The sequence below is a fragment of the Ursus americanus genome, chromosome 21 (genome assembly GCF_024610735.1).
Source record: "Ursus americanus isolate L20-20 chromosome 21, mUrsAme1.1.p, whole genome shotgun sequence".
Lineage (NCBI taxonomy): Eukaryota > Metazoa > Chordata > Mammalia > Carnivora > Ursidae > Ursus > Ursus americanus.
Genome location: NC_142147.1, coordinates 42440659 through 42466450, shown reverse-complemented (window position 1 = coordinate 42466450; position 25792 = coordinate 42440659). Strand labels below are relative to the sequence as shown.

Sequence of the window (25792 nt, the reverse complement as noted above, 5' to 3'; positions counted from 1 at the left end):
TGGAGCCTTGGCCTTAGGCCCAATGAAGCTATACATTCTCAATTCTACAAAGCTCAAGCCATGTCTTTAGGAATAGGGAGAAGAAACACATAGGATATATGGAAGGAGTTGAGAAGATCTTCTCAGGGGAAGCAAACATTCCAAAGGGCTCTAGACTTTTTGGAGAAAGGTATACTTACCAACTGAGACCAGGTTGCTATAATTCTCCAACATTACATATTTGTACAAATTCCTTTGAGTTGAGTCCAGGCATTCCCACTCTTCCTGAGAAAAGTCTATAGACACGTCCCTGAATATCACAAATCCCTGAAACAAAAACCCTGAGTTATACTTGTGTAATGCAAATAAATGACTTCAAGGTGGAAGGAGAGACAACAAACATAAAAGGAGAAGAAGTAAAGGAGAGTTTTACAGGAAAGGAGAGAAATGGAGCACAAGCAGGTTGGGCTCAATACCTGTGATGTGGGTGAAAACCAGAGTTGGTGTTAATCAATAACCAGGCCTCACACAACCCAACTCCTGCAGATAAAAAACTCCTGTGCACAACGAGAGAATTCCAAGATCCATTCTTGTTTAAAAATATACTTAATCTGTACGGTGACTAACATAATAAAAAATATTATTAAAAAAATAAAAATATACTAAATCTAATTAAGAGGAATATCTCATTAAACAGCTAACTGGCATATAGTATTTTCTCAGTAAAGAGAAGTACCCTTATGCTTCCCTTTCCCCCTTGAAAAATCAAGTTATAATTGGTAAACTCTTAGAAGGGTGTCAGAGGATAAAATTTTAGAATAATAAGAATATAAAGAAGATCCTGACATTTTCAACAATCAGAAAGCAGGTCACATGAAAGGTACCAGAAAATAGAAACACAATGCCCTTCTCAATAGTGCCCTGAAATGAAGAAACAGAACAAAATAAAAATATAACAAATTTTGCAATACTGATAATGAACACTTGACTAGAGTCATTTATCCAGCCAAAATTCATACAAATGTGCGGTTGTATAATACGTTTCTAGAGAAGCAAGGGATCAAATATGTATCTCCTATGTACCTTTTCTCTTTTGTTGTTTTTTATTCTTTTATTTTTTATTTATTTATTTTATTTAAATTTGATTAGCCAACATATAGTACATTATTCTTTTATTTAAAACATTTTTCAGCTTATTCAGGTAAAATTGACAAATGGATTGTATGTTTAAAGTATACAATATGATGATTTGACATATGTATACTTTGTGAAATGATCACCACAATTGGGTTAACACGTCCATCACCTCACATGGTTCCTGTGTGTGTGTGTGTGTGTGTGTGTGTGTGTGTGTGTGTGTGTGTTGAGAACACTTAAGGTCTACTCTTCTTTTTAAGAAAAAGATTTTATTTGAGAGAGAGAGAGGGAGAGAGCATGAGCAGAGGGGAGGGGCAGAGGGAGAGGGAGAAATACACTCCCTGCTGAGCAGGGAGCCCAAGGCAAGGCTCAATCCCAGGACCCTGGGATCATGACCTCAGCCAAAGGCAGATGCTTAAGCAACTGAGCCACCCAGGTGCCCCAAGGTCTACTCTTTCAGCAAATTTCAAGTACATAACACAGCATGATTAACTATAATCATCATGATGTACATTAGACTCCCAGAGTTTATTCATCTATAACCAAAGGCCTATACCCTTTGACCAGCATATCCCTATCTCCTCCAACCTAGTCCTTAGTAGCCTCCACTTTATTCTGCCTTGGTGAATTGGAGTTGTTGTTGTTGTTGTTGTTGTTGTTGTTGTTGTTGTTGTTGTTTTTAATCTCACACAGAAGTGAGATCATTACGGTATTTGCTTTTCTCTGGCTAATTTCACTTAGCATAATATCTTCTAGATAAAACCATGTTTTTGCAAATGGCAGGATTTCCTTCTTTCTCGTGGCTGAATAATATTCCACTATATGTCACTGTCTATCTATCTATCTATCTATCTATCTATCTATCTATCCATCCAAGTAGATGTCTATAAAATATCTCACATCTATTTTATCAATTCTTCCATCAGTGGACACTTAGGTTGTTTCCATATCTTGGCTATTGTAAATAATGCTGCAGTGACAATGAGCATGGTAGTGCAGATATCTCTTCAGGATACTGATTTTGATTTCTTAGGTTATATACTCAGAGGTAGGACTGCTGAATCATATAGTAGTTCAATTTTTAATTTCTTGAGAAATATCCACATTGTATTCCATAGTGGCTGTACCACTTTATATTTCAACCAACAGTGTACAAATGTTCCTTTTTCTCTACTTTCTCACCAACACTTATCTGTTGTCTTTTTGGTAAAAGCCATCCTAACAGGTATAAGATGATATCTCATTGCAATCTTCAACTTTCCCTAGTGATTAGTGATGTTAAGCACCTTTTATATACCAGCTGGCCATTAGTATTTCTTTTCTGGAAAAATGTCCATTCAGGTCCTTTTCCAATTTAAAAATCAGGGTATTTGGGGTTTTTTTGCTATCAAGTTATATAAATCCTTATATATTCTGGATATTAATAGCTTATCAGATATATGGCTTGCAAATATTTTTTCTTTTTCATTTTGCTGACTGTTTCCATTGCTATGTGGAAGCTTTTTAGTTTGATATAATCCTACCTATTTTTGCTTTTGTTGCCTGTGCTCTTGGTGTCATATCCAAAAAAATCATTGCCCATATGAATGTCAAAAAGCTATTTCCCTGTGTTTTTTTCTAATAGTTTTATGGTTTTGTGTCTTACGTTTTCTTCACTTTTTCATTCTTTTTTCCCTTTGTTTCTATCTGACTGGATAATGTCAAATGACTTGTCTATGACTTCACAGATTCATTCTTCTCCTGGGTTAAGTCTGCTATTGATGCATCTTATTGCATTTTTCATTTCATTCATTGTATTCTTCAACTCCATATTTTGTTTTTCTTTTTTATGATTTCTACCTCCTTGTTAAACTTTTTTTGTTTGTGTATTGTTTTTCTGATTTCATTGAATTATCTTTCTGTATTTTCTTCTCACTGAGCTTCCTAAAACAATGATTTTGAATTCTTTATTGATCAAATTGCATATCTTCATTTGTTGGAGTCAATTACTAGAAAATTATCATGTTCCTTTGGTAGTGTAATGCTTCCTTGATCTTTCATATTCCTTCAAGTTTTATATTGTGTGTCCACATTTGGAGAAGCAGACTCTTCCTCCAGTCTTTACTGACTTGCTTCAGGAGAGAAATACCTTCTTTCAGCCTTTTCTGTGGACCTTTACTCTGAGGTAGCAAAGATGTGTTATATCAACACCAGGGTGTAAAAGAGCAAAGAGTTTCACACGGGATCAAGAAAGAGGAAAAAAAAAACAACTTTAGCATAGTGGCAAGAGAAGATTCCAGTATAAATACAAAATGGAAAATCTAAGACAACAGGTGGTAAGGAGACATAAAGAAAAATCTGTCCACATGGGCTCACTAGGCAGATGGAAGTCTATGAGATGCTCCACAGCTAATAACGCTCTACCCTGTGAAAATTGCATTTTCCATTAGTGAAAATTGACATTGCTTCTAAGTTTTTGCTATTATACAAGCAATGTTTCCATGAATAATATCCTTGTGTGTGTTTGAGATCAGTAGGATAAAGTTCTAGAACTGGAATTGCTGGCTGACAATACACAAATTTTAAAGTTGGAAAGAAATTTCCAACTGACCTCTACTGAGGCAGTACCTACCAATTCACCCTGCCCACCAGGAGGGTGTGAGAATATTCTTCTCCACACTATGGCTGGTATAGTTAATACCTGATTTCAATATCTTTGCCAATATGAGAAGTAAAAATGGAAGTTCTCATTTATATTTCAAATAATATTGATAATTATCTTTATACTATTATAAGGTTGATTACTTCTGCCTAGTTCTTACTGCAGTTCCTATAGTATGAATTATTTTTTAATATTATGGCCAGTTCTTAATAAGGGTAGTGTTTTTCTCTTATTGAGATTAGTAGCAAGTTATAATTTGCTACAAATGTATCATAGTTTGTCACTTGTAGGAGAGGCAAAAAGTCATATTTGCCAATCTTTTCTACAGGGGACTCCTGGGCTTGCATTATTAAAAAATATCACCTTCTTTTCAAGTTCACATGGAACATTCACCAAGACAGACCACATTCTGGGCCATAAAATATACCTTAACACTTAAAAGAATAGAAATCTAACATAACATAAAAAAAGAATAGAAATCATACAATGTCTACTCTCAAATAACAATGGTATTAGACTAGAAATTGATTAACAGAAAGGTAACTAGAAAATCCCAAATTATATGAAGATTAAACAACACACTTCTAATAGATAGGTCAAAGAAGAACATTCAAAGGAATTTTAAAAATATTTTAACTATATGAAAATGAAAACAGACTATCAAAATTTATGGGATGCAGCAAAAGCAGTGCTCAGAGAGAAATTTATAGCAATTAATGTGTATATTAGAAAAGGAAGATCTGAAACCAAAAGTGAAGTTCCACCTTAAGAAACTAGAAAAATAACAAATTAAATCCAAAGGAAGTAGAAAAAAATAATAAGAAAGCAGAACTCAATGAAACTGAAAACAGGGAATCAATATAGAAAATCAACAAAACCAAAAGATATTTTTTAAAGATCAATAAAATAAAAAAGCTTCTACCTAGGGTAACTAAGAAAAAATACAGAAGACATGAATTACTAATATGTGAAATGAAAGAGGGGACAGCAATACATATTGCATAAATATTAAAAGATAATAAAAAATACTGTGAACAACTATGACCACAGATGTGATAACTAGATGAAATGGAATAATTCTTTGAAAGATGTAATATGCCAAAACTCATACAAGATGAAGTAGACAATCTGAATAGGTATAAATGTATAAATGAAATTGAGTCAATAATTCATAACCTTCAAAAACAGAAAGCACCAGGCCCAAATGGATTCACTGGTGAATTCTATCAAACAATTGAGGAAGAAATTGTTTCCATTCTCTCTAATGTCTTTCAGAAGATAAAAGCAGAAGGATTACTTCTTAAATCATTCTGAGGCCAATATTACCCTAACACCAAAACCAGACATTATAAAAAAAGAAAACTGCAGACCAGTATCTCTCATGAACATAGATGTAAAAATCCTCACAAAATAATAGCAATTGAATCTAAGAATATATAAAAAGAATTATTCACCATGACAAAATGGGATTTATCTCAGGTACAAAGCCTGGTTCAAACTTTGAAAATAAATGAATGTGATTTATCACATGAACAGACAAAAAAAAATAAAAATCACATGATCATATCAATAGATGCAGAAAAAGCTTTCAACAAAATCTGACACTCATTTGTGATAAAACTCTCAAAAGAATCACAGATAGAGGAAGATAGTGGCACAGTAGGAGCATCCTAGGCTCACCTTGTCTCATGAGCACAAATAGATAACTATCAAACCATCCTAAATACCCCAGAAATCAACCTGAAGACTGACGGAACAAACTCCACAACTAAAGGGAGAAAAGAAGCCACACTGAAGAAGGTAGGAAGTGTGGAGACATGCTTCATGGGAGAAAGAGATCACTGGTGCTGCAGAGGGGAGGGAGCCATGATCATGGAGAAAGGTGAAAGAGAGGAGCACACAAGGGAATGCACAGGGAGAAAATTTCACCAAGTTTCCATTGGCTTGGAAAACAAGACGGGCTGAACTTCAGGAGTTCCTGCAATCAGTGAGGCTCAAAGCCTGGAGTTTAAAAAGTTAGCAGGCTTGGCTGGGATAGAGCCTGGAGGGCACCATGCTGCTCCTGGAGAGAAGGCAGACAAACAACCCTGGGACAGACAGCTGGAAACAGTGATTTGAAGAACACCTGGGATACAGAGTGGGGAGATTATTCGCCCTTCTCAGAGTGCATCAATAAGACACAGCATTCACAGAGACACCTCTCTGTAAAAAAATGGCCAGTACCTTTTCCCTCCCCTGCCCCTCAGCATAAACACAGAGCCAACCATGGGAAGCACCGCAGCTTCACCACTGGCTGCCTAACTTGAAAACACCAAGTCCTAGCCCCTCAACCCTGTGCTCTAGAGGGACTGAACTTCTCAGTCATGCCTGCTTGAGTTCTAGTGCAGCAGGACCCTCCCCCAGAAGGCCAGCACAGATCGCTGACCACACCATATCTCCCAACCAGAGAGTTCTGCAGGACATCAGCTCTGGTGGAGGTAGTGTCAGGTCTGATTTCACAAGCACATCAGAGCACACCTAATTAAAACTCATTACATTGAGGCCAGGGACCAAACACTGCTGATAGTAGACAAGGACAGGCTCTGAAGACCACTGGCCTGAAGGATAGAGCAGCCAAAACACAACAGCAGAGCATACTTGGCACACACCAGAGACCTCCCTGAAACACCAGGCCCTAGGCACTACATGACCTCTTTCAGAAAGTTATTACTTTCAGGAGCAGGTAACATAACTGGCTTTCTAACACAGACAAGAAGGTGGAGATCTAGACAAAAAGCAAAGATGGAGGAATTTATCCCAAATGAAAGAACAAGATAAGACCAGGGCAAAAGATGTAAATGAAACAGATGTAAATAATATGCTTGATGGAGAATTTAAAGCAACAATCATAAGGATACTACTAGGTATGAGAAATGAATAGAAGACATCAATAAGACCCTTACCACAAAGATAAAGAGTTAAAAAGGAATTATCACAGATGAAGAGTGCTATAAATGAGATTAGAAACATGCTTGATGTAATGAACAGCAGGCTGAGAGAAGCAGAGGAATGAATTCGTGATAGAAAACTAAGTAATGAAAAGTAATGAAGCTGAACAAAAGAGAGAAGGAAGAATTATGCAACACAAGAATAGGCTTAGGGAACTCAGTAAGTCCATCAAATGTAATCACATTTGTATTATAGGAGTCCCAGAAGAAGGAGAGAGAGAAAAGGGGGCAGAAAATTTATTTGAAGAAAAAAAGCTGAAAACTTCCCTAATCTGGGGAAAGAAACAGACATCTAGATTCAAGAGGCACAGAGAGCTAACATCAAAATCAATAAAAGCAAGCCAACACCAAGACATGTTGTAATTAAATCTGCAAAATACAGTGATAAAGAAAAAATCCTAAAAGCTGCAAGACAAAAGAAGTCCCTAATTTATAAGGAAAGACCTATAAGGCTAGCTGCAGATCTCCCAACAGAAACTTAGCAAGCTGGAGCGAATGGCATGATATATTCAACATGCTATGGGAAAAAACTTCAGCCAAGAATACTGTATCCAACAAGGCTATCATTTGGAATAGAAAGAGTTCCCCAGACAAGCAAAAATTAAAGGAGTTCATGACCGCAGGACCATTCAGTCCTGGAAGAAATGTTAACAGGGATTCTTTGAGTGGAAAGGAAAGACCCAAAGTGACAAAAACAAGAAAGGAACAGAGAAAATCTCCAGATTAGATCACATACTAGGCTGTCATTCAGAATGGATGGAGAGATAAGGACCCTCCAAGACTGGCAGAAACTGAAAGAATATGTGACCACCAAGCCAGCCCTACAAGAAATATTAAGGGGGGGGGTCTATAAAAGTAAAAAGACCCCAAGAGTGATACAGAACAGAAATTTACAATCTATAGAAACAAAGACTTCACAGAGAACATGGTAACATTAAAATCATATCTCCCAATAATCACTCTCAATGTGAATGGCCTAAATGCTCCCATTAATGCCACAGGGTTGCAGATTGGATAAAAAGACATGAACCATCTATATGCTGTCTATAAGAGACTCATTTTGAACCTAAAGATACATCCAGACTGAAAGTGAAGGGATGGAGAACCATTTTTCATGCCAACGGACCTCAAAAGAAAGCTGGGGTAGCAATTCTCATATCAGACAGATTAGATTTTAAGCTAAAGACTGTAGTTAGAGATACAGAAGGACACTATATTATTCTTTTTAAAAAAAATTTTTTATTATGTTATGTTAGTCACCATACAGTACATCTATATTATTCTTAAAGGGTGTATCCAACAAGAGGATCTAACAATTACAAATATCTATGCCCCCAACAGGGGAGCACCCAGCTATACAAGCCAACACTTAATCACAATAAAGAGACATACAGATAATAATATGTTAATAGTAGGGGACCTCAACACTCCACTATAAGCAATAGACAGATCATCTAAGCAGAAAATCAACAAAGAAACAAGAGCTTTGAATGACATACTGGACCAGATGGACCACATAGATATATACAGAAGACTACACCCCAGAACAACAGAATACTCATTCTTTTCGAATTTACATGGAGCTTTCTCCAGAATAGACCATATACTGGGTCACAAAACAAGTCTCAACTGATACCAAAAGACTGAGATTATTCCCTGAATATTCTCAGACCACAGTGCATTGAAACTAGAACTCAATCACAAGGAAACATTTGGAAGAAACTCAAACACCTGAAAACTAAAAACCATACTGCTTAAGAATGATTGGGTAAACCAGGAAATTAAAGAACTTAAGCAATTTATGGAAACCAATGAGAATGAAAACACATTGGTCCAAAACCTATGGGACACCGCAAAGGAGCCTTAAGGGGGAAATACATAGCCATCCAAGCCTCACTCAAAAGAATAGAAAAATCTAAAATGCAGTCTTTATATTCTCACCTTAAGAAGCTGGAGCTGGAACAGAAGAACAGGCCTAACCCACACATGAAAAGACAATTGATTAAGGTTAGAGCAGAGATCAATGAATTAGAAACCAGAAGCACAGTAGAGCAGAACAACAAAACTAGAAGCTGGTTCTTTGCAAGAATAAATAAGATCGATAAACCACTGGCCAGAATTATTCAAAAGAACAGAGAAAGGACCCAAATTAATAAAATTATGAATGAAAGGGGAGAGATCATGACCAACACCAAGGAAATAGAAACAATCATTAGAAATCATTATCGACAACTATATGCCAATAAATTAAACAACCTGGATAAAATGGATGCCTTCCTGGAAACCAAGACTGAAACAGGAAGAAACTGATTATCTAAACAGACCAATTAATCATGAAGAGATTGAAGAAGTGATCAAAAACCTCCCAAAAAACAAGAGTCCAGGGCCTGATGGATTCCCTGGGAAATTCTACCACACATTCAAAGAAGAAATAATACCTATTCACCTGAAACTGTTTCAAAAAATAGAAACAGAAGGAAAACTACCAAACTCATTCTATGAGGCCAGTATTACCTTGATCCCAAAACCAGGCAAAGACCCCATCTAAAAGGAGAATTACAGACCGATATCCCTGATGAATATGGATGCCAAAATTCTCAATAAGATCCTAACTAATAGGATCCAACAGTACATTAAAAGGATTATCCATCACGACCAGTGGGATTCATCCCTGGGATGCAAGGGTGGTTCAACACTCGCAAATCAATCAGTGTGATAGATTACATTAATAAGAGAAGAGATAAGAACCATATGATCCTCTCAATAGATGCAGAAAAAGCATTTGACAAAATACAGCATCCTTTCCTGATTAAAACCCTTCAGAGTGTAGGGACAGAGGTACATTCCTCAATTTCATAAAAACCATCCATGAAAAGCCTACAGCAAGTATCATTCTCAAAGGGGAAAAGCAGGAAGTCTTTCCCTTATGATCAGGAACACGACAAGGATGCCCACTTTTGCCATTATTTTCAGCATATTACTAGAAGTCCTAGCAACAGCAATCAGACAACAAAAAAGAATAAAAGGTATTCAAATTGGCAAAGAAGAAGTCAAACTCTCTCTCTTCGCAGATGACATGATACTTTGTATGGAAAACCCAAAAGACTCCACCTCCAAATTACTGGAACTCATACAACAATTCAGTAATGTGGCAGGATACAAAATCAATGCTCAGAAATCAGTTGCATTTCTATATATGAAAAGTGAGACTGAAGAAAGAGAAATTAGGGAATCGATTCCATTTACAATAGCACCAAAAGCCATAAGATATCTAAGAATAAACTTAACCAGAGAGGTAAAGGATCTATACTCTAGAAACTACAGAACACTGATGAAAGACATTGAAGAAGACACAAAAAGATGGAAAAACATTTCATGCTCATGGATTGGAAGAATAAACAGAGTTAAAATGTCTATGCTACCCAGAACAATCTACACTTTCAACACCATCCCGATCAAAATAACAATGACATTTTTCAAAGAGCTGGAACAAACAATCCTAAAATTTGTGTGGAACCAGAAAAGACCCTGAATCACCAAGGAAATGTTGAAAAAGAAAAATAAAGCTGGGGGCATCACGTTGTCTGATTTCAAGCTATACTACAAAGCTGTGATCACCAAGATGGCATGGTACTGGCACAAGAACAGACACATAGACCAATGGAACAGAATAAAGAACCCAGACATGGACCCTCGTCTCTATGGTCACTAATCTTCGACGAAGCTGGAAAAAACATCCAGTGGAAAAAAGACAGTCTATTCAAAAAATGATGCTTGGAAAATTGGACAGCTATATACAGAAGAATGAAACGTGACCACTCTCTCACACCATACACAAAGATAAACTCCAAATGGATGAAAGACCTTGATGTGAGATAGGAATCCATCAAAATCCTAGAGGAGAACATAGGCTGTAACCTCTTCAACATCCGCCACAGCAACTTCTTTCATGAAATGTCTCCAAAGGCAAGTGAAACAAAAGAAAAAATGAACTTGTGGGACTTCATCAAGATAAAAAGCTTCTGCACAGCCAAGGAAATAGTCAACAAAACAAAGAGGCAACTCACAGAATGGGGGAAGATAGCTGCAAATGAAACTACAGATAAAAGGCTGGTATCCAAGATCTGTAAAGATCTTCAATACATGAGAAACAAATAAAGAAATCATAAAATGGGCAGAAGATATGAACAGACACTTTTCCAATGAAGACATACAAATGGCTAACAGACACATGAAAAAATGTTCAAAATCATTAGCCATCAGGGAAATTCAAATCAAAACCACATTGAGATACCACCTTATGCCATTTAGAATGGCAAAAATTGACAAGGCAAGAAACAACAAATGTTGGAGAGGATGTGGAGAAAGGGGAACCCTCTTACACTGTTGGTGGGAATGCAAGTTGGTACAGCCACTTAGGAAAACAGTGTGGAGGTCCCTCAAAAAGTTAAAAATATAGCTACCCTATGACCCAACAATTGCACTACTATTTATCCCAAAGATACAGACATAGTGTAGAGAAGGACCACATGCACCCCAATGTTCATAGCAGCGTTGTCCACAATAGCTAAACTGTGGAAGGAGCCGAGATGCCCTTCAACAGATGAATGGATAAAGCAGATGTGGTCCATATATACAACAGAGTATTACTCAGCCATCAGAAAGAATGATTACCCAACATTTGCAGTAACATGGATGGGACTGGAGGAGATCATGCTAAGTGAAATAAGTCAAGCAGAGAAAGACAATGATCATATGGTTGCACTCATTTGTAGAACATAAGGAATAGCAGGGAGGTCGATAGGAGAAGGAAGGGAATAATGAAGGGGGAGTAAACAGAAGGGAGAATGAACCATGAGAGACTATGGACTCTGGGAAACAAACTGAGGGTTTCAGAGGGGGGGATGGGCTAGCCTGGTGATGGGTATTAAGGAGGGCATGTATTGCTTGGAGCACTGGGTGTTATATGGAAACAATGAATCATGGAACAGTGCATCAAAAACTAATGATGTACTGTATGGTGACTAACATAATAAAAAATTTTAAAAATAAAAATAAAATAAAATATAATGGAATATTATTCAGCCATCAAAGAGAACGAAATCTTGCCAATTGCAATAAAATAGATGGAACTAGAGGGTATTATGCTAAGCAAAATAAGTCAGTCAGAGAAAGACAAATACCATATGACTTCACTCATATGTGGAATTTAAGAAAGAAAACAGATGAATGTAGGGGAAGGGAAGGAAAAAGAAAATAAGATGAAAATTGAGAGGAAGGCAAACCATAAGAGATGCCTAACTCTAGGAAACAACCTATGGTTTGCTGGAGGGGAGGGGATGTGTGGGGGGGAAGGGATAATTGGGTGATGGACATTAAGGAGGGCACTTGATGTAAGGAGCACTGTGTATTATATGCAACTGATCAATCACTAAATTCTACCACTGAAACTAATTTTTAAAAGCATATGAAAATGTAAATCTCACTGGAAAAGACAAAGACAAAATACTGGAATACTGTAATAGTGCCATGTATCTTTTAACACGAGTGAAATAGTTAAAAGATATGGTTATTAAGAATAATCATAACCACATAAATTTGCTAATGGAAATACAATATTAAAAGAGCAAAATCTAATGAATCATCGAACTTTACATAAAAAAACCAGGGATGTACTGTATGGTGACTAACATAATATAATTTAAAAATATTATTTAAAAAAAAAAGCAAAATCTAAGATAAATTATATAAAGTGTGTGTGGGGAGAAATAAAGTGTAGAGTTTATGTATGCAATCGAAGTTGTTGTTAGCAGCTTAAAATACTGTTGTAACTATAAATTATTTGATTTAAGCCTCACGGTAACCTCAAATGAAAAACTTATAGTAGATAAACAAAACGTAAAAAGAATCACAACATAGCAGTACAAAAAAATCATCAAACTACAATGAAGAAAACAAGAGAGGAACAAGAGAACTAAAAAAGAGACAAAATATTAACAAAATTAAAATAAGTCCTTACCTATTAAAAATTACTTTAAATGTTATGTTCAGCCAGCGTATAGTACATCATTAGTTTTTGATGTAGTGTTTAATGATGATAATAATAAAATAATAAAAAATAATAATTACTTTAAATGTAGATGGACTAAACTTACTTCTCAAGCAAAAGACATAGAGTGGCTGAAAAAACAAAGACTGAAAAAAACAAAAACAAAAACAAAAACAACCCAAATAAATGCTGTCTATAAAAGACTCACTTCAGAATTAAGGACACACATTGGCTGAAAGTGTGAGATGGAGAAAGATATTTCATGCACGTGGTAACAAAAGAGAGCAGGGGTGGCTATACTTGTACCAACAAAATAGACTCTAAGTCACAAATGTTCACAATAGACAAAGAATGTCATATTATGATAAAAGGGACACTTCAACAAGAATATACAACAAATATAAATATATATGCACCCAATATCAAAGCATCTAAATATATAAAGCCAATACTGACACATCTATTAGGGAAAAATAGCAATAATCATAGAAGGCTTAAACATCCCAGTGTCATTAATGGATAGATCATCCAGACAGAAAGCCAATAAAATAAATGCAGAACTGAACAACAAAATAGACTAAATGAATCTAACACACATACACAGAGCATTCCACCCAACATTAGCAGATTATTCATTCTTCTTAAGCATATATGTAACATTATTCAGGATATATCACATGGAGTCATAAAACAAGTCTCAATAAATTTAAGAAGGTTGGAAATTATTCCAATCATCTTTCCCTATTACAATGGAATAAAATCATGTATCAGTAATAGAAAGAAAATGGGAAAATTTATAAATACACAGAAATTACAGCCAGTGCAATCTCTATCAAAATACCAATAGCATTTCTTACAGAAATAGGAAAAAACAATTATAAAATTCATTTGGAGCCACAAAAAAACACTGAATAGTGAAAGCATTTTTGAGCAAGAACAACAAAGCAGGAGATAATAAGCTCCCTAACTTCATAACACATTACGAAGTTATAGTAATCAAACAGTATGGTACTGGCACAAAAACATGTGCATAAACCAATGGAATAGAATAGCCCAGAAATAAACCCTCACATATATGGTCAAGTAATCTCTGACAAGGGCACCACAAATATAACATAGGGAAAGGACAGTCCCCTTCAATAAGTGGGTTGGAAAAATAGGATATCCACATGCAAAACAATGAAATTGGACCTTTGTTTTACACCATATACAAAAAATTAACTGAAAAAGGATTAAAGATTTAAACATAAACCAGATGGACTTGACAGACATCAAAACATTCCATCAAAAAGAAACAAAGTGCACATTCTTCTCAAGTATTCATTAAATATCCCCTAGATCGTATGGTAGGCCACAATACAAGTCTTAATAAATTTAAGACTGAAATCACACCAAGCATCTTTTCTGACAACAATGTTATGAAACTAGAAATCAATTACAAGAAGAAAACTGGGAAATTCACAAACATAATCAAGTGGGATTTACTCTATGGATACAAGAATAGCTCAACATCCAAAAATCAATGAGAAACACCACAGTAACAAAATAATGGATAAAAATCATATAATCATCCCAAAAGGTGCAAAAAAAAACATTTGACAAAATTCAACATCCATTTATGATAAAAATTCTTAATGAAGGGGATATAGTGAAGAAATACCTCAACATAATAAAGATCACACACATATAAATAAAATATCATTTTTCCCTATTAATTCAATATATGTGATTTATTTTTGTATAGCTTTTACATTTTTAAACTTAATTCCAGCTTTATTAATATAATTGACTATAATACTGTTTAAGGGGTACAACACGTTGATATGATACACATATATAGTGAAATATTAGCATCAGTGTTAGCTAACACCTCCATAATGTAACATAATTACCACTTCTTTTTTGTAGTGAGACATTTACTATCTACTCACTTAGCATCTTTCAAGGATATAATACAATATTTAGTCACCATGCTGTACATTAGATCCCTAGAACTTATTCATCTTATAACAGAAAATTTGTACCCTTTGACCAACATTTCCCCATACCCCCTACAACTCTGTGGTAACAACCACTAAACTGTTTCTATGAGTTCACCTATTTCAGATTCCACATATGAGTGATATTCTATAGTATTTTTCTTTCTCTGGCTTATTTCACTCAGCATAATGCCCTTGGAGTTGATCCAAGATTTCATTCTTTCTCATGGATGAGTGATCCTTTATTGTATATATACCACTTCTTCTTTATACATTCATCCATTGACCAACTCAGGTTGTTTCCATATCTTGGCTATTGTAAATAATGCTGTAAGAATAAGGAAGTGTACAAATGTGGAATTTAAGAAACAAAGCAGATGAACACAGGAGAAAGAAAAAACAGAGAGAGGCAAACCATAAAGTAGACTCTTAAGTATAGAGAACAAACCAAGGGTTGCTAGAGCGGAGGTGAGCAGGGAAATGGGCTAAATGGGTGATGGGTATTAAGGAAGGCACTTTTGATGAGCACTGGGTGTTACATGTAAGTGATGAATCACTAAATTCTACTCCTGAAACTAATATTACACTAAATGTTAACTTAGGATTTAAATAAAAACTTGAAACAGAAAAGAAATACAGCATTAAAAAAAAGAATATAGCATTAAAAAAAAGAATATGGAAATGTAGATATCTCATTAATACCTGTTTTTATTTCCTTTGATATACCCAGAAGTGGGATTGCTGGATCATATGGAAGTTTTATTTTTATTTTTTTAAGGAAACTCCATACTGTTTTCCATAGTAGCTGTACAAATTTACATTCCCACCAACAGTGTACAAGTATTTAGTTTTCTCTACATCCCCACCAACACTTGTTAACTCTGGACTTCTTGATAATAGCCATTTTAACAGGTGTTAGGGAATATCTCTGTGATTTTGATTTGCATTTCCCTAATGATTAGTGGTGTTGAGCATTGTTTCATGTACCTGTTACCTATTTTATGTATTCTTTGGAAAAGTGTCTCCTCGATTCTGCCTATTTTTTAGACTTAGTGTTTTTGGTTTTTGGGGTTTTTTTTGGGGGGGGCTACTGAGTTGTATGAGTTTACATATTTTGAATATTAACCCATTTTGAAATATGATTTGCAAATATTTTTTCCTATTCCATAGGTTGCTTTTTTATTCTGTTGTTTATTTTGCTGTGCAGGAAACGTTTACTTATTTAGTACCAAATATTTATTTTTGCTTTTGTTTGTGCTTTTGGTGCCATATCCAAGTAATCATTGCCAAAACCAATGTCAAAGAGGTTTTTCCTATGTTTTATTATAGGAGGTTTAGGGTTTTAGTTCTTACATTTAAGTCTTTAATCCATTTTGAGTTAATTTTTGTTGAGTGGTTGAGATGTGGGTCCAATTTCATTTTTTCTTCCTTGTGAATAACCAGTTTCCCAACACCATTTAATGAAGAAACTATCTTTTCTCCACTGAATATTCTAGGTTCCCTTGTCAAATATTAGCTGACTGTATATGCAAAGGTTTATTTCTGGGTTCTCAATTCTGTTCCATTGGACTACATGTCCATTTTTATGCCAGTACCAACGAGTCTTAGTTACTATAGCTTTATAGTATAGTTTGAAATTAGGCAATGTGATAACTTCAGCATTGTTCTGCTGACCTGGGCTATTCATGGTCTTTTGTGGCTCCATACAAATTTTAGGATTGTTTTTCTATTGCTGTGAAAAATGCCAGCTGAATTTTGATAGAGATGGCATTGAACCTGTAGATGGCTTTGTGTGGAAGGGACATTTTAACAATAATTCTTCTGATCCATGAACATGGGATATCTCTTATTTGTGTCTTCTTCGATTACTTTAATCAGTCTTGTAGTTTTCACCATGCAGATAGTTCACCTCATTGGTTAAATTTATTTTCTACATATTTTATAATTTCTGATGCTATTGTGAATAAGATTTTTAAAAATTTCTTTTTCAGATATTTTGTTGCTAGTGTATAGAAACACAACTTATTTCTGTATGTTGATTTTGTATCCTGCAACTTTATTTTTTGATTAGCTCTTAACAGTTTTAAGGTGGAGTCCTTAGGATTTTCTCTATATAAGATCATATCATCTAAACAGAGACAACTCTACTTCTTCCCTTCCAATTTGGATGCCTTATACTTATTTTCTCATTTGATTGCCCTGGCTAGAAATTCCAGTACTATGTTGAATCAGAGTGGTGAGATTAGACATCCTGGTGTTATTCCTGAACTGGAAGGAAAACTTTCCTCCTTTCACTGTCAAGTATGATGGTGGCTGTGGGTTGGTCATATTTGGCTTTTATTGTTTGCAGTGTTCCTTCTATACCCAAATTTGTTGAGTGTTTTTATCATGAAAGGATGTTATATTTTGTCAAATACTTTTCTGCACCTGTTGAGATGATCATATGATTTTTATTCTTCATTTTATTAATGTGGTACATCACATTTATTGATGTGAATATGTTGAACTATCCTTGTATCCCAGGGATAAATCCCACTTGATCATGGTGTATGATTCTTTTAATGTCCTGTTGAATTCAGTATGCTAATTTTTCTTCAGAATTTTTGCATTTATATTCATCAGGATTATGGGCCTGTAATTTTTTTTCTTGTGGTGTTCCTGTCTGGCTTTGGCGTCAGGGTAAGGCTAACCTTGTGAAATGAGCTTGGGAGTGTTCCCTCCTCTTCAATTTTTTGTAGGAGTTTGAGAATTGGCATTAATTCTTTAAATGTTTGATAAAATTCAATAGCAAAGGCATCTGGTGCTGGGCTTTTCTTCACTGGAAATTTTTGATCACTGATTGAATCACCACACTAGTGTAGTAATTGGTCTCTCCAGATTTTTTATTTCTTCATAATTCAGTCTTCATAGGTCATATGTTTCTAGGAATTTATCCACTTCTAGGCTATCCAATTTGTTAGCATACAAGTGTTCATAGTAGTCTCTTACGATCTTTTGTATTGCTGAGATATCAGTTAGAATGTTTCCTCTTTCATTTCTGATTTTGTTTATTTGGGTCCTTTTGCTTTTCTTTTCTTTTTTTTAAATAATGTGCTGTTAGAATAATTTTATTTTATCTTTATTTTTTAAATATTTTATTTATTCATTTGAGAGAGAATACGAGTGGGGGTGAGGGAGAGGCAGAGGGAGAGAGAGAAGCAGACTCCCGACTGAGCAGGGAGCCCGATGTAGGGCTAGATCCCAGGACCTGGAGATCATGACCTGAGACAAAGGCAGACGCTTAACCATCTGAGCCCCCCCCAGTTGCCCCTCTTTGCTTTTTTTCTTAGTCTAGCTAAAGTTTCGTCAATTTTGTTCTTTTCAAAAACAGATTTTAGCTTTGCTAATCTTTTCTATTGCTTTACTAGTCTCTATTTGATTTATTTCAGCTCTGGTCTTTGTTATTTCCTTCTGTTAACTTTGGCCTTAGTTTGTTCTTTTTCTAGTCCCTTGACATTTAAAGTTGTTTATTTGAAATCTTTCATTTTCCCTTACACATGCATTTATTGCTATAAACTTCCCTCTAAGAAATGATTTTACAGCATCACATATGTATTTGTCTGTTGAGTTTCCATTTTCATTTGTTTGGGCACTTTTTTCCTCTTGATTTCTTCCTTGGCCCATTGGTTATTCAGGAGTGTGTTGCCTAGATTCCACATATTTGTAAAATTTCCAGCTTTCTCTTGTTTTTTTGATTTTTAGTTTCATACCATTTTGGTTGGAAAAGATACTTGGTATGGCGTCACTCTAATTTTCCTAAGAATTGTTTTGTGACCTATCATATGATCTATCCTGGAGAATATTCCATGTGCATTTGAGAAGATGTGTATTCTGCTGCTGCTGTTGAGTGGAATGTTTTATATATGTCTGTTAGGCCCAGTTGTTTTAATGTATGACTCAAGTCAAATGTTTCTACATTGATTTTCTGTTTGAATGATCCATCTGTTACTTCAAGTGAAGTATTGAAATCCCCTACTGTTCTTGTATTGCTTATTTCTCCCTCCAGATCTGTCAGTATTTGCTTAACATATTTAGGTGTTCTGATATTGGGTGCATAAACATTTATGATTGTTATATCTTCTTGATGAATTGACCTCCTTATCATTCTATAATGACCTTCTTTGTCTCATAATTTTTGGCTTAAAGTCTATTTTGTCTTATATAAATATGGGCCAGCCCTGTAAGGCCAACCCCACTTTCTGCTTCCATGGAATATCTTTTTCCATCTCTTCACTTTGAGCCTATGTATGATCTTAAAGCTGAAGTGCCTTTTGGTAGGTAGCATATAGTTGAGTCTTATCCATCTGGCCATTCTATGCCTTTCAATTGGTAAATTCAATTCATTTACATTAGAGAAATTATTAATATGTAGACTAACGCCATCTTATTAATAGCTCTCCAGCTATTTTGTAGTTCCATTGTTCTTTTTTCCCCTCTCTTTTCCATGGTGGTATGCTGTGATTCCCCTCACTTATCTTTTGTGAATCTAATAGAGTTTTGCTTTATGGTTATCATGAGACTTACATAAAACATCATATAGGGGCACTCGGATGGCTCACTCAGTTGGGTGGCTGGCTCTTGATTTCGGCTCAGGTCATGATCTTAAGGGTCCTGGAATCGAGCCCTGCATCAGGCTCTGCACTCAGTGAGGAGACTGCTTGAGAATTCTTTCTGTCTCCCTTTGCCTTTCCCCCTGCTCTCTCTCTAAAATAAATAAATCTTTTAAAAAATCTTATAAAACAGTCCATTTTAACCTAATGGATAGCAACTTTAATCACATAAAAGAGCTCTACTCTCTTACTGCCCCTTTTATGTTTTTTATTTTACCATTTTTTATTTTTTATATCCTGAATTCATTAACAAATTACAGTAGTTATTTTTTATATTCTTGTTTGGTTTATGGTGTCCCACACATCTTACAGTCTTTCTTCACTCTCTTTCATTCCTTTTTTCTTTGTTCTCCTCTGTCTGGGGTATTTCAAAGCCCCCATCTTCTATCTCTCTCATTTTATATTCACTTGGTCTATTCTCCTGTTGATGTTCTCTGTTGCATTTTTCATTTCATTCATTCTTCAGCTTCAGATTTGTTTGGTTTGTTTTTATGATTTCTTTTTGTTGAATTTCTCATCTTACTCATGTATTGCTTTCCTGCTTGTTGAGTTCTATGTTTTATTGTAGCTCATTGAGTTTCTTTAGAACAGCTAATTTGAATTATTTATCAGGTAAATCACAGAATTCTGTCTTTGAGTTCAGTTACTAGAGGATTATTGAGATCTTTTTGTGATGTCACATTTCATTGATTCCTCATGTTTCTTGGAGTTTTGCATTGCTGTTTTCTCATTTGAAGTAGTCACCTCCTCCAAACACTACTAGTTGCCTTCAGGTCAGAGATACTTTTTATTGTGCCTGCTTATAACCGGGGCTTTCTCCGTCATTGTAGGAATACATGTGCTCCCTACTTCTTGGCGTCTTGTGACAGAAATCTTAAGCTTCTTTGTCTTCTCTCAACCTTACAACTCACCAGGCTGGCTGCAGGAAACCTCTTTTGTTTTTCCTAAGATAATACTATAGCTCAAGTTTGTGTTTTCGCCCTCGCTACAGACTCTGGCCTGTTTTCTGTGTGCTCTCTGTCTACCAAAACTGGTCTTTACTGCCATACTTGGGAACATACACAAAGAGCTAGCTGAAGAACTGAGGGAGCTGTGGGTTTAATATTTGGAGCATTGGGGGTGCCTGCAAGCCAGGTGGGGGATCCTTGTGTAAGGTTTTCCCAGCAGCTTCTGGTGGGCTTCCTGCAGGAGTCCTGAATGCAGCCAGTAGGAATTGTATTCCTTTAATACATTCTGACATTCTTATAACCTCATCTCTCTTCCCACAGTCACGCAAGTATTGCCTCAATACTGTGGGTGCTGCAGGAGAAAAACAAGTTTCTTCAGCAGCATCCTATACCGGTAGGGAAGCTGGGCAATCACTCACTGTTTTCCCCTGCAGAAAAAGTCATTGCTGGCTAGTTCAGCACCATGATATGCCACCTTGGGGAAGGGGTGGCACTGGTAAAGTTCATCTTACCCCCTCCTTTTTTTTCTTTTTCTCCAAAACAGTGCTAGAATCTCTGCTCAGGAAATCTGGAGTTCTACAAAGCCTCTCTCATTTGTGAGTGTCTGCTCAAATCAGCTCTCTCCAGGTTTGCCCTGAATGCAGCCAAAAGAGGCTGGGGATGGTTCAGAGTCCTGTTGGAGGACTATCAGCTTATTACTTGATGTGGGTGAGACTCCTCTCAGGTCCCTTAGCTTATGGTGTTGGATCCCACAACAACGACAGAGGCACTTTTACTTGTTAATCATGGGGGGCCAAATGAGGGTAGGCATCTTATGCTGTCATAATGCTGATGTCATTCCTCAAAATTCAAATTTCTGTGAAGAATTTTTATTTTCACCCTGGTATGGATTTTTCCTTCTTACACTTTACCATCACATATTTTTCTTTAAGATGAATTATCTCTTGTCATAAGAAATAGATGTTGGTCAAACTTTTCTTATATTCATTTACCTGAATGTCTTTTTTCCCATTATGATGATTTGATGTTCAGTAAAACATGGATACTAGTTAAAAGTTTTTCCATAATAAAATTGAAAAGATAATAACAATGACAAAGGCTAATACTAAGCAAGTTTTATTATGTGATAGGCACAAATGTAGAATTCACATAACAAGCCTCTGAGGTGAGCTCATTATGCCCGCATTACCATAAGCACATTATATATGCATATAAAAGGATCTGTTGAAGAATAAGTTGGTTAACATTAGGGAAATAACTAGGTCTGAATGTTGGTCAAGGGAAGTAGAGCTTATATATCATAGTATAAGTCTTTAAAAGCAGAAGAGACCCCATACATTTTCTCTGAAATGAACAATAAAAAATAAAGACACATTCAAAAGGGGCCATCAAGGTAATACTTTATAATGGCAAAATTTTCAATATTTGACAAAAGGGGCTTGATAAAGACAGGTGAATACTTTCAAGGCAACAGAAGAGTAACAATATATTTACAAAGACTATTAAAGGCTGGTTATAGTATAGCATAATCACACTTTTCAAAAACAATGACATAGTCTTAAAAGGTTTGCTACAAAAGTTTGACAATGATTGTCTATGGTTGGTATGATTACAGATAACTATTTTTGTTTATATCTACATTAATATAGAAAAGAACTGTTTTGCAAAAAGAGTATAGACTTTGTAAAAAGGAAAGTAAAACAAGCTTCCAAAAAAAAAAAAAAAAGATACAGATCCACAAGATATTGAAGGATACTTAAAAGTAACAGTAACAACACAAACAAAATGGAACACAGATACAAACACACATATGCAAATTTAGAAAATGAAGACTGACCTGATACCCATGCTTCATATGTATAAAAAATATAACTTACCATCAAACAGGCAATAAAAAAATACAAAAATAGATATGGTTATTAAATAAATGGTATTCAAATGAGAAAGAGGGAGAAGGGCAAATTTAGACCCTCAATAAATAATTTAATTTTGAGATGGATCAGTAAACAAAAGTAGCAGGGTTAGCCCCGAAATGAATTTTTCAATGTTTAAAATAAAGGCGAAATACAATAAACAGTTTTTAAATTTTTAATATTCACAAGTATGAATTTTCCAAAAATAATGAAAGAATGACTATAAGAGATCTTCAGAGTGGTTTTTCTTTTCCTGTATAAATTCCCACAGACTAAGTGGTAAAGCATAAGTAAGGCATTTGTACCTTAATTACATTTGTGGTGACTCTCCCTAATATGTGTCCTGCGTCCTTCCTTAACCACATAATCCTAACGTAAATTTCCAATTCACAGAGCTACTCACTGATATGACTTTTTTTATGTTGCTGAATCTCTGAACCCCTCCCAAAAGCCTTTCCACATTCCTTACATTCATAAAGTTTCTCACCAGTATGAATTTTCTGATGTTGAGTAAGGCTTGAGCCAGTACCAAGATTCTTCCCACATTCCTTACATTCATAAGATTTTTCACTAGTGTGTATTCTCTGGTGCCGATTAAGAGCTGAACCACTACTGAAGGACTTTCCACATTCTTTACATTCATATGGTTTTTCACCAGTGTGAATTAGCTGGTGTTGGATAAGTTTTGAGCCACTACCAAAGGCCTTGCCACATTCTTTACATTCATAAGGTTTCTCACCAGTATGAATTCTCTGATGTTGAGTAAGGTCTGAACCACTACTAAAGGCTTTCCCACATTCCTTACACTCATAGGGTTTCTCACCAGTGTGCATTCTTTGATGCTGAATAAGTTTTGAACCACTTCTAAAGGCCTTCTCACATTCCTTACACTCATAGGGTTTCTCACCAGTGTGAATTCTCTGATGCTGAGTGAGATCTGAGCCACTATTAAAAGCCTTCCCACATTCCTTACATACATAAGGTTTCTCACCAGTATGAATTCTTTGATGTCGAGTAAGGGCTGATCCAAAACTAAAAGCCTTCCCACATTCATTACATATATATGGTTTTTCACCAGTATGAATTCTCTGATGCCGAGTAAGGGCTGAACCACTACTAAAGGCCATTCCACATGCTTTACATTCATAAGGTTTCTCACCAGTATGAATCCTTCGATGTTGAGTAAGGTTTGAACCACTGCCAAAGGCCTTCCCACAATCCTTACATTCATAAGGTTTCTCACCTGTGTGAATTCTGTGATGCCGAGTAAGGGCTGATTCAAAACTAAAGGACTTCCCACATTCCTTACACTCATAAGGCTTTTCACCACTGTGAATTATCTGATGTCGAATAAGGCCTGATCCAAAACTAAAGGCTTTCCCGCATTCTTTACATTCATATGGTTTCTCACCAGTATGAATTCTCTGATGATGAGTAAGGTTGGAGCCACTACCAAAGGCCTTTCCACATTCACTACATTCATATGGTTTCTCACCAGTATGAATTCTTTGATGGTAAGCAAGGTTTGCACCACTACCAAAGGCCTTGCCACATTCTTTACATTCATAAGGTTTCTCACCAGTATGAATTCGCTGATGTCGAATAAGGACCGATACAAAACTAAAATCCTTCCCACATTCCTTACATTCAAGGAGTTTCTCATCAGTATGTATTCTCTGATGCTGGGTATTGAAAGTGGGCATGTCTTCAGAAGTAAATATCATTTGACTGAAATGTCCTTCCTGAGACTCCTGTTTTCTCTCAAACTGGCTTTTACATTCCCAATCACCTCTGAAACTTGAACACTCAATGCTGTTTTTTATAAGTCTTTCCATTATCTCTCATCAGGATGATTCTATTCCATAAATATCCTTTTTCAGAAATAATTTCTTGGTCTCAACCTTGATTCACAGTCTGAAAGAAAATATAAAAGCAAACATTCACTTTTTTTGTGTTCTGGGAGAAAAAACTTTTATAATAGAAATGAAAAGATTTAACTGAAACTAATTTTCATAAAAACTGAGTAACTTATACAGTTCTCAAATATGATTGGGCAATTTGACAAATAGAAAAGGAAAGTAAAAAGAAGTCACACTGGAAGGTGAAGGAGATGTTTAGGAAAACAGATTAGTCAGGTGTTCCTAAATAGTGATTTAAATAAAAATCCCCTTCAAGCACGGGGAGCTTGATAAATATAAAGATGTCTAGGCTCTACCCCTATTTTGTTAGAGAATAAATCTAGTGCCATATACATTTTTAAATGTGGGTAATTACCATTTAACTCATTTCTTAGGGTTGTTTGGATCATTAAGAAACTACAACTAGAAGGAAAAATCTAGGATAAATAATCAAGTAACAAACATAAATTGCATATAATCTGAAGGAAATAGAAGAGAATATTACTCCAGATATAGCAGTATCCTGATGAAAGATTAATATGATGAATGAGCAATGCAGAAGGAAGAATCTATGGTGATTAGAATGTGGCTTATTTATGCCATTTGATAAAATCCATGTTTGCCTAGGGAGTCTATGAGGTTAAGCTTGGGAGAACAAAAAAGGGGACTCAGCAAAAGCTGCTGTACTTGAGAATCTAGTTTTAAGGTATGAGAGAAGGAAAGAGCAGATAGAGGTAATGTGATACTATTGTCAGATTGCAAGGATGCAGATAGATAAGTATTCTGAACCCTGGCTCTAATAATTATTTAATGATTCTGAAATCACACATAATATATTTATGTAGTTGTATAAAGTAACTGTACAGTGTTCCATAGCTACTATTTTGGAAGACCTACACGCCAGAAAAGAGACTAGGAAAAAGAATGGATTTTAAAATATCAATTAAGTCCCTGAGCAAATACATCAAACCCCAAAGGTGAAAACATCTGAGCTCCATTCTCTTCTTATAACACATCCAGCAAGATTGTTTGGAGTAGGCCTAAATATGTCCTGAGATTGTTCTTTCCATCTCCACTGTCAACAGATGATCCAGGTCAAAATTTTCTTTTATTTGGACACAAAAGCAGAATTTTATTTATTTGTCTGCCTTTCCAGTTTTACACCCTTAGCAGCCAGAGTGATATTCAGCCTGGCACTGTTCTGTTAAAAATGCTTCAGTGATTCCCCATTGTCTTTTGGATAAGATCTGTACTCCTTAACTTGGTCTTAATAATTCCTCAGTAATCTACCTCCTGCCTGCCTCTTCAACCTGATACTTCTCTCCCCTCAACAATAAATTATAGCTACACTGGTCTTCTCAGTTCTTCAAATGCACTAAACTGTAACACTCCCCCAACACACACACACAGACAAAATGATTTCATCTGCCCTACATATTAGTCCATACTCCCTCTCCACATCGTTAAGGTCCCTGCTAAGTGGCATATCCTATAAAGATCTTTTCTGAATACTCAGTCTTAATTATGCACATCCCACCATTACCTCTCAAAGCACTTCCCCCCCCCCTTTTTTTTCCTTCCATTCTTTGTATTTTGTTTTGGTAAGGCTCGAT

General features: G+C 35.6%; 2 protein-coding genes across 4 annotated transcripts in view; both read right to left on the bottom strand.

Annotated features, from left to right (window-relative positions):
* The window catches only part of LOC148108256 (uncharacterized), a 58627-nt gene that overhangs the window by 11957 nt on the left and 20878 nt on the right, over positions 1 to 25792 (bottom strand). For all 3 annotated transcript variants that reach the window (XM_087871077.1, XM_087871078.1, XM_087871076.1), the window contains exon 3: positions 180 to 306. In XM_087871077.1, coding sequence (XP_087727203.1) covers positions 180 to 306 — 127 coding nt within the window. The remainder of the gene's footprint in view (positions 1 to 179; positions 307 to 25792) is intronic.
* The window catches only part of LOC123797392 (uncharacterized), a 32472-nt gene continuing 19977 nt past the window's right edge, over positions 13298 to 25792 (bottom strand). Inside the window, exon 2 of the mRNA XM_045805274.2 lies at positions 13298 to 24195. Within this exon, the coding sequence (XP_045661230.2) occupies positions 22677 to 24116 (1440 nt within the window). The 5' untranslated portion in view covers positions 24117 to 24195 and the 3' untranslated portion in view covers positions 13298 to 22676. The remainder of the gene's footprint in view (positions 24196 to 25792) is intronic.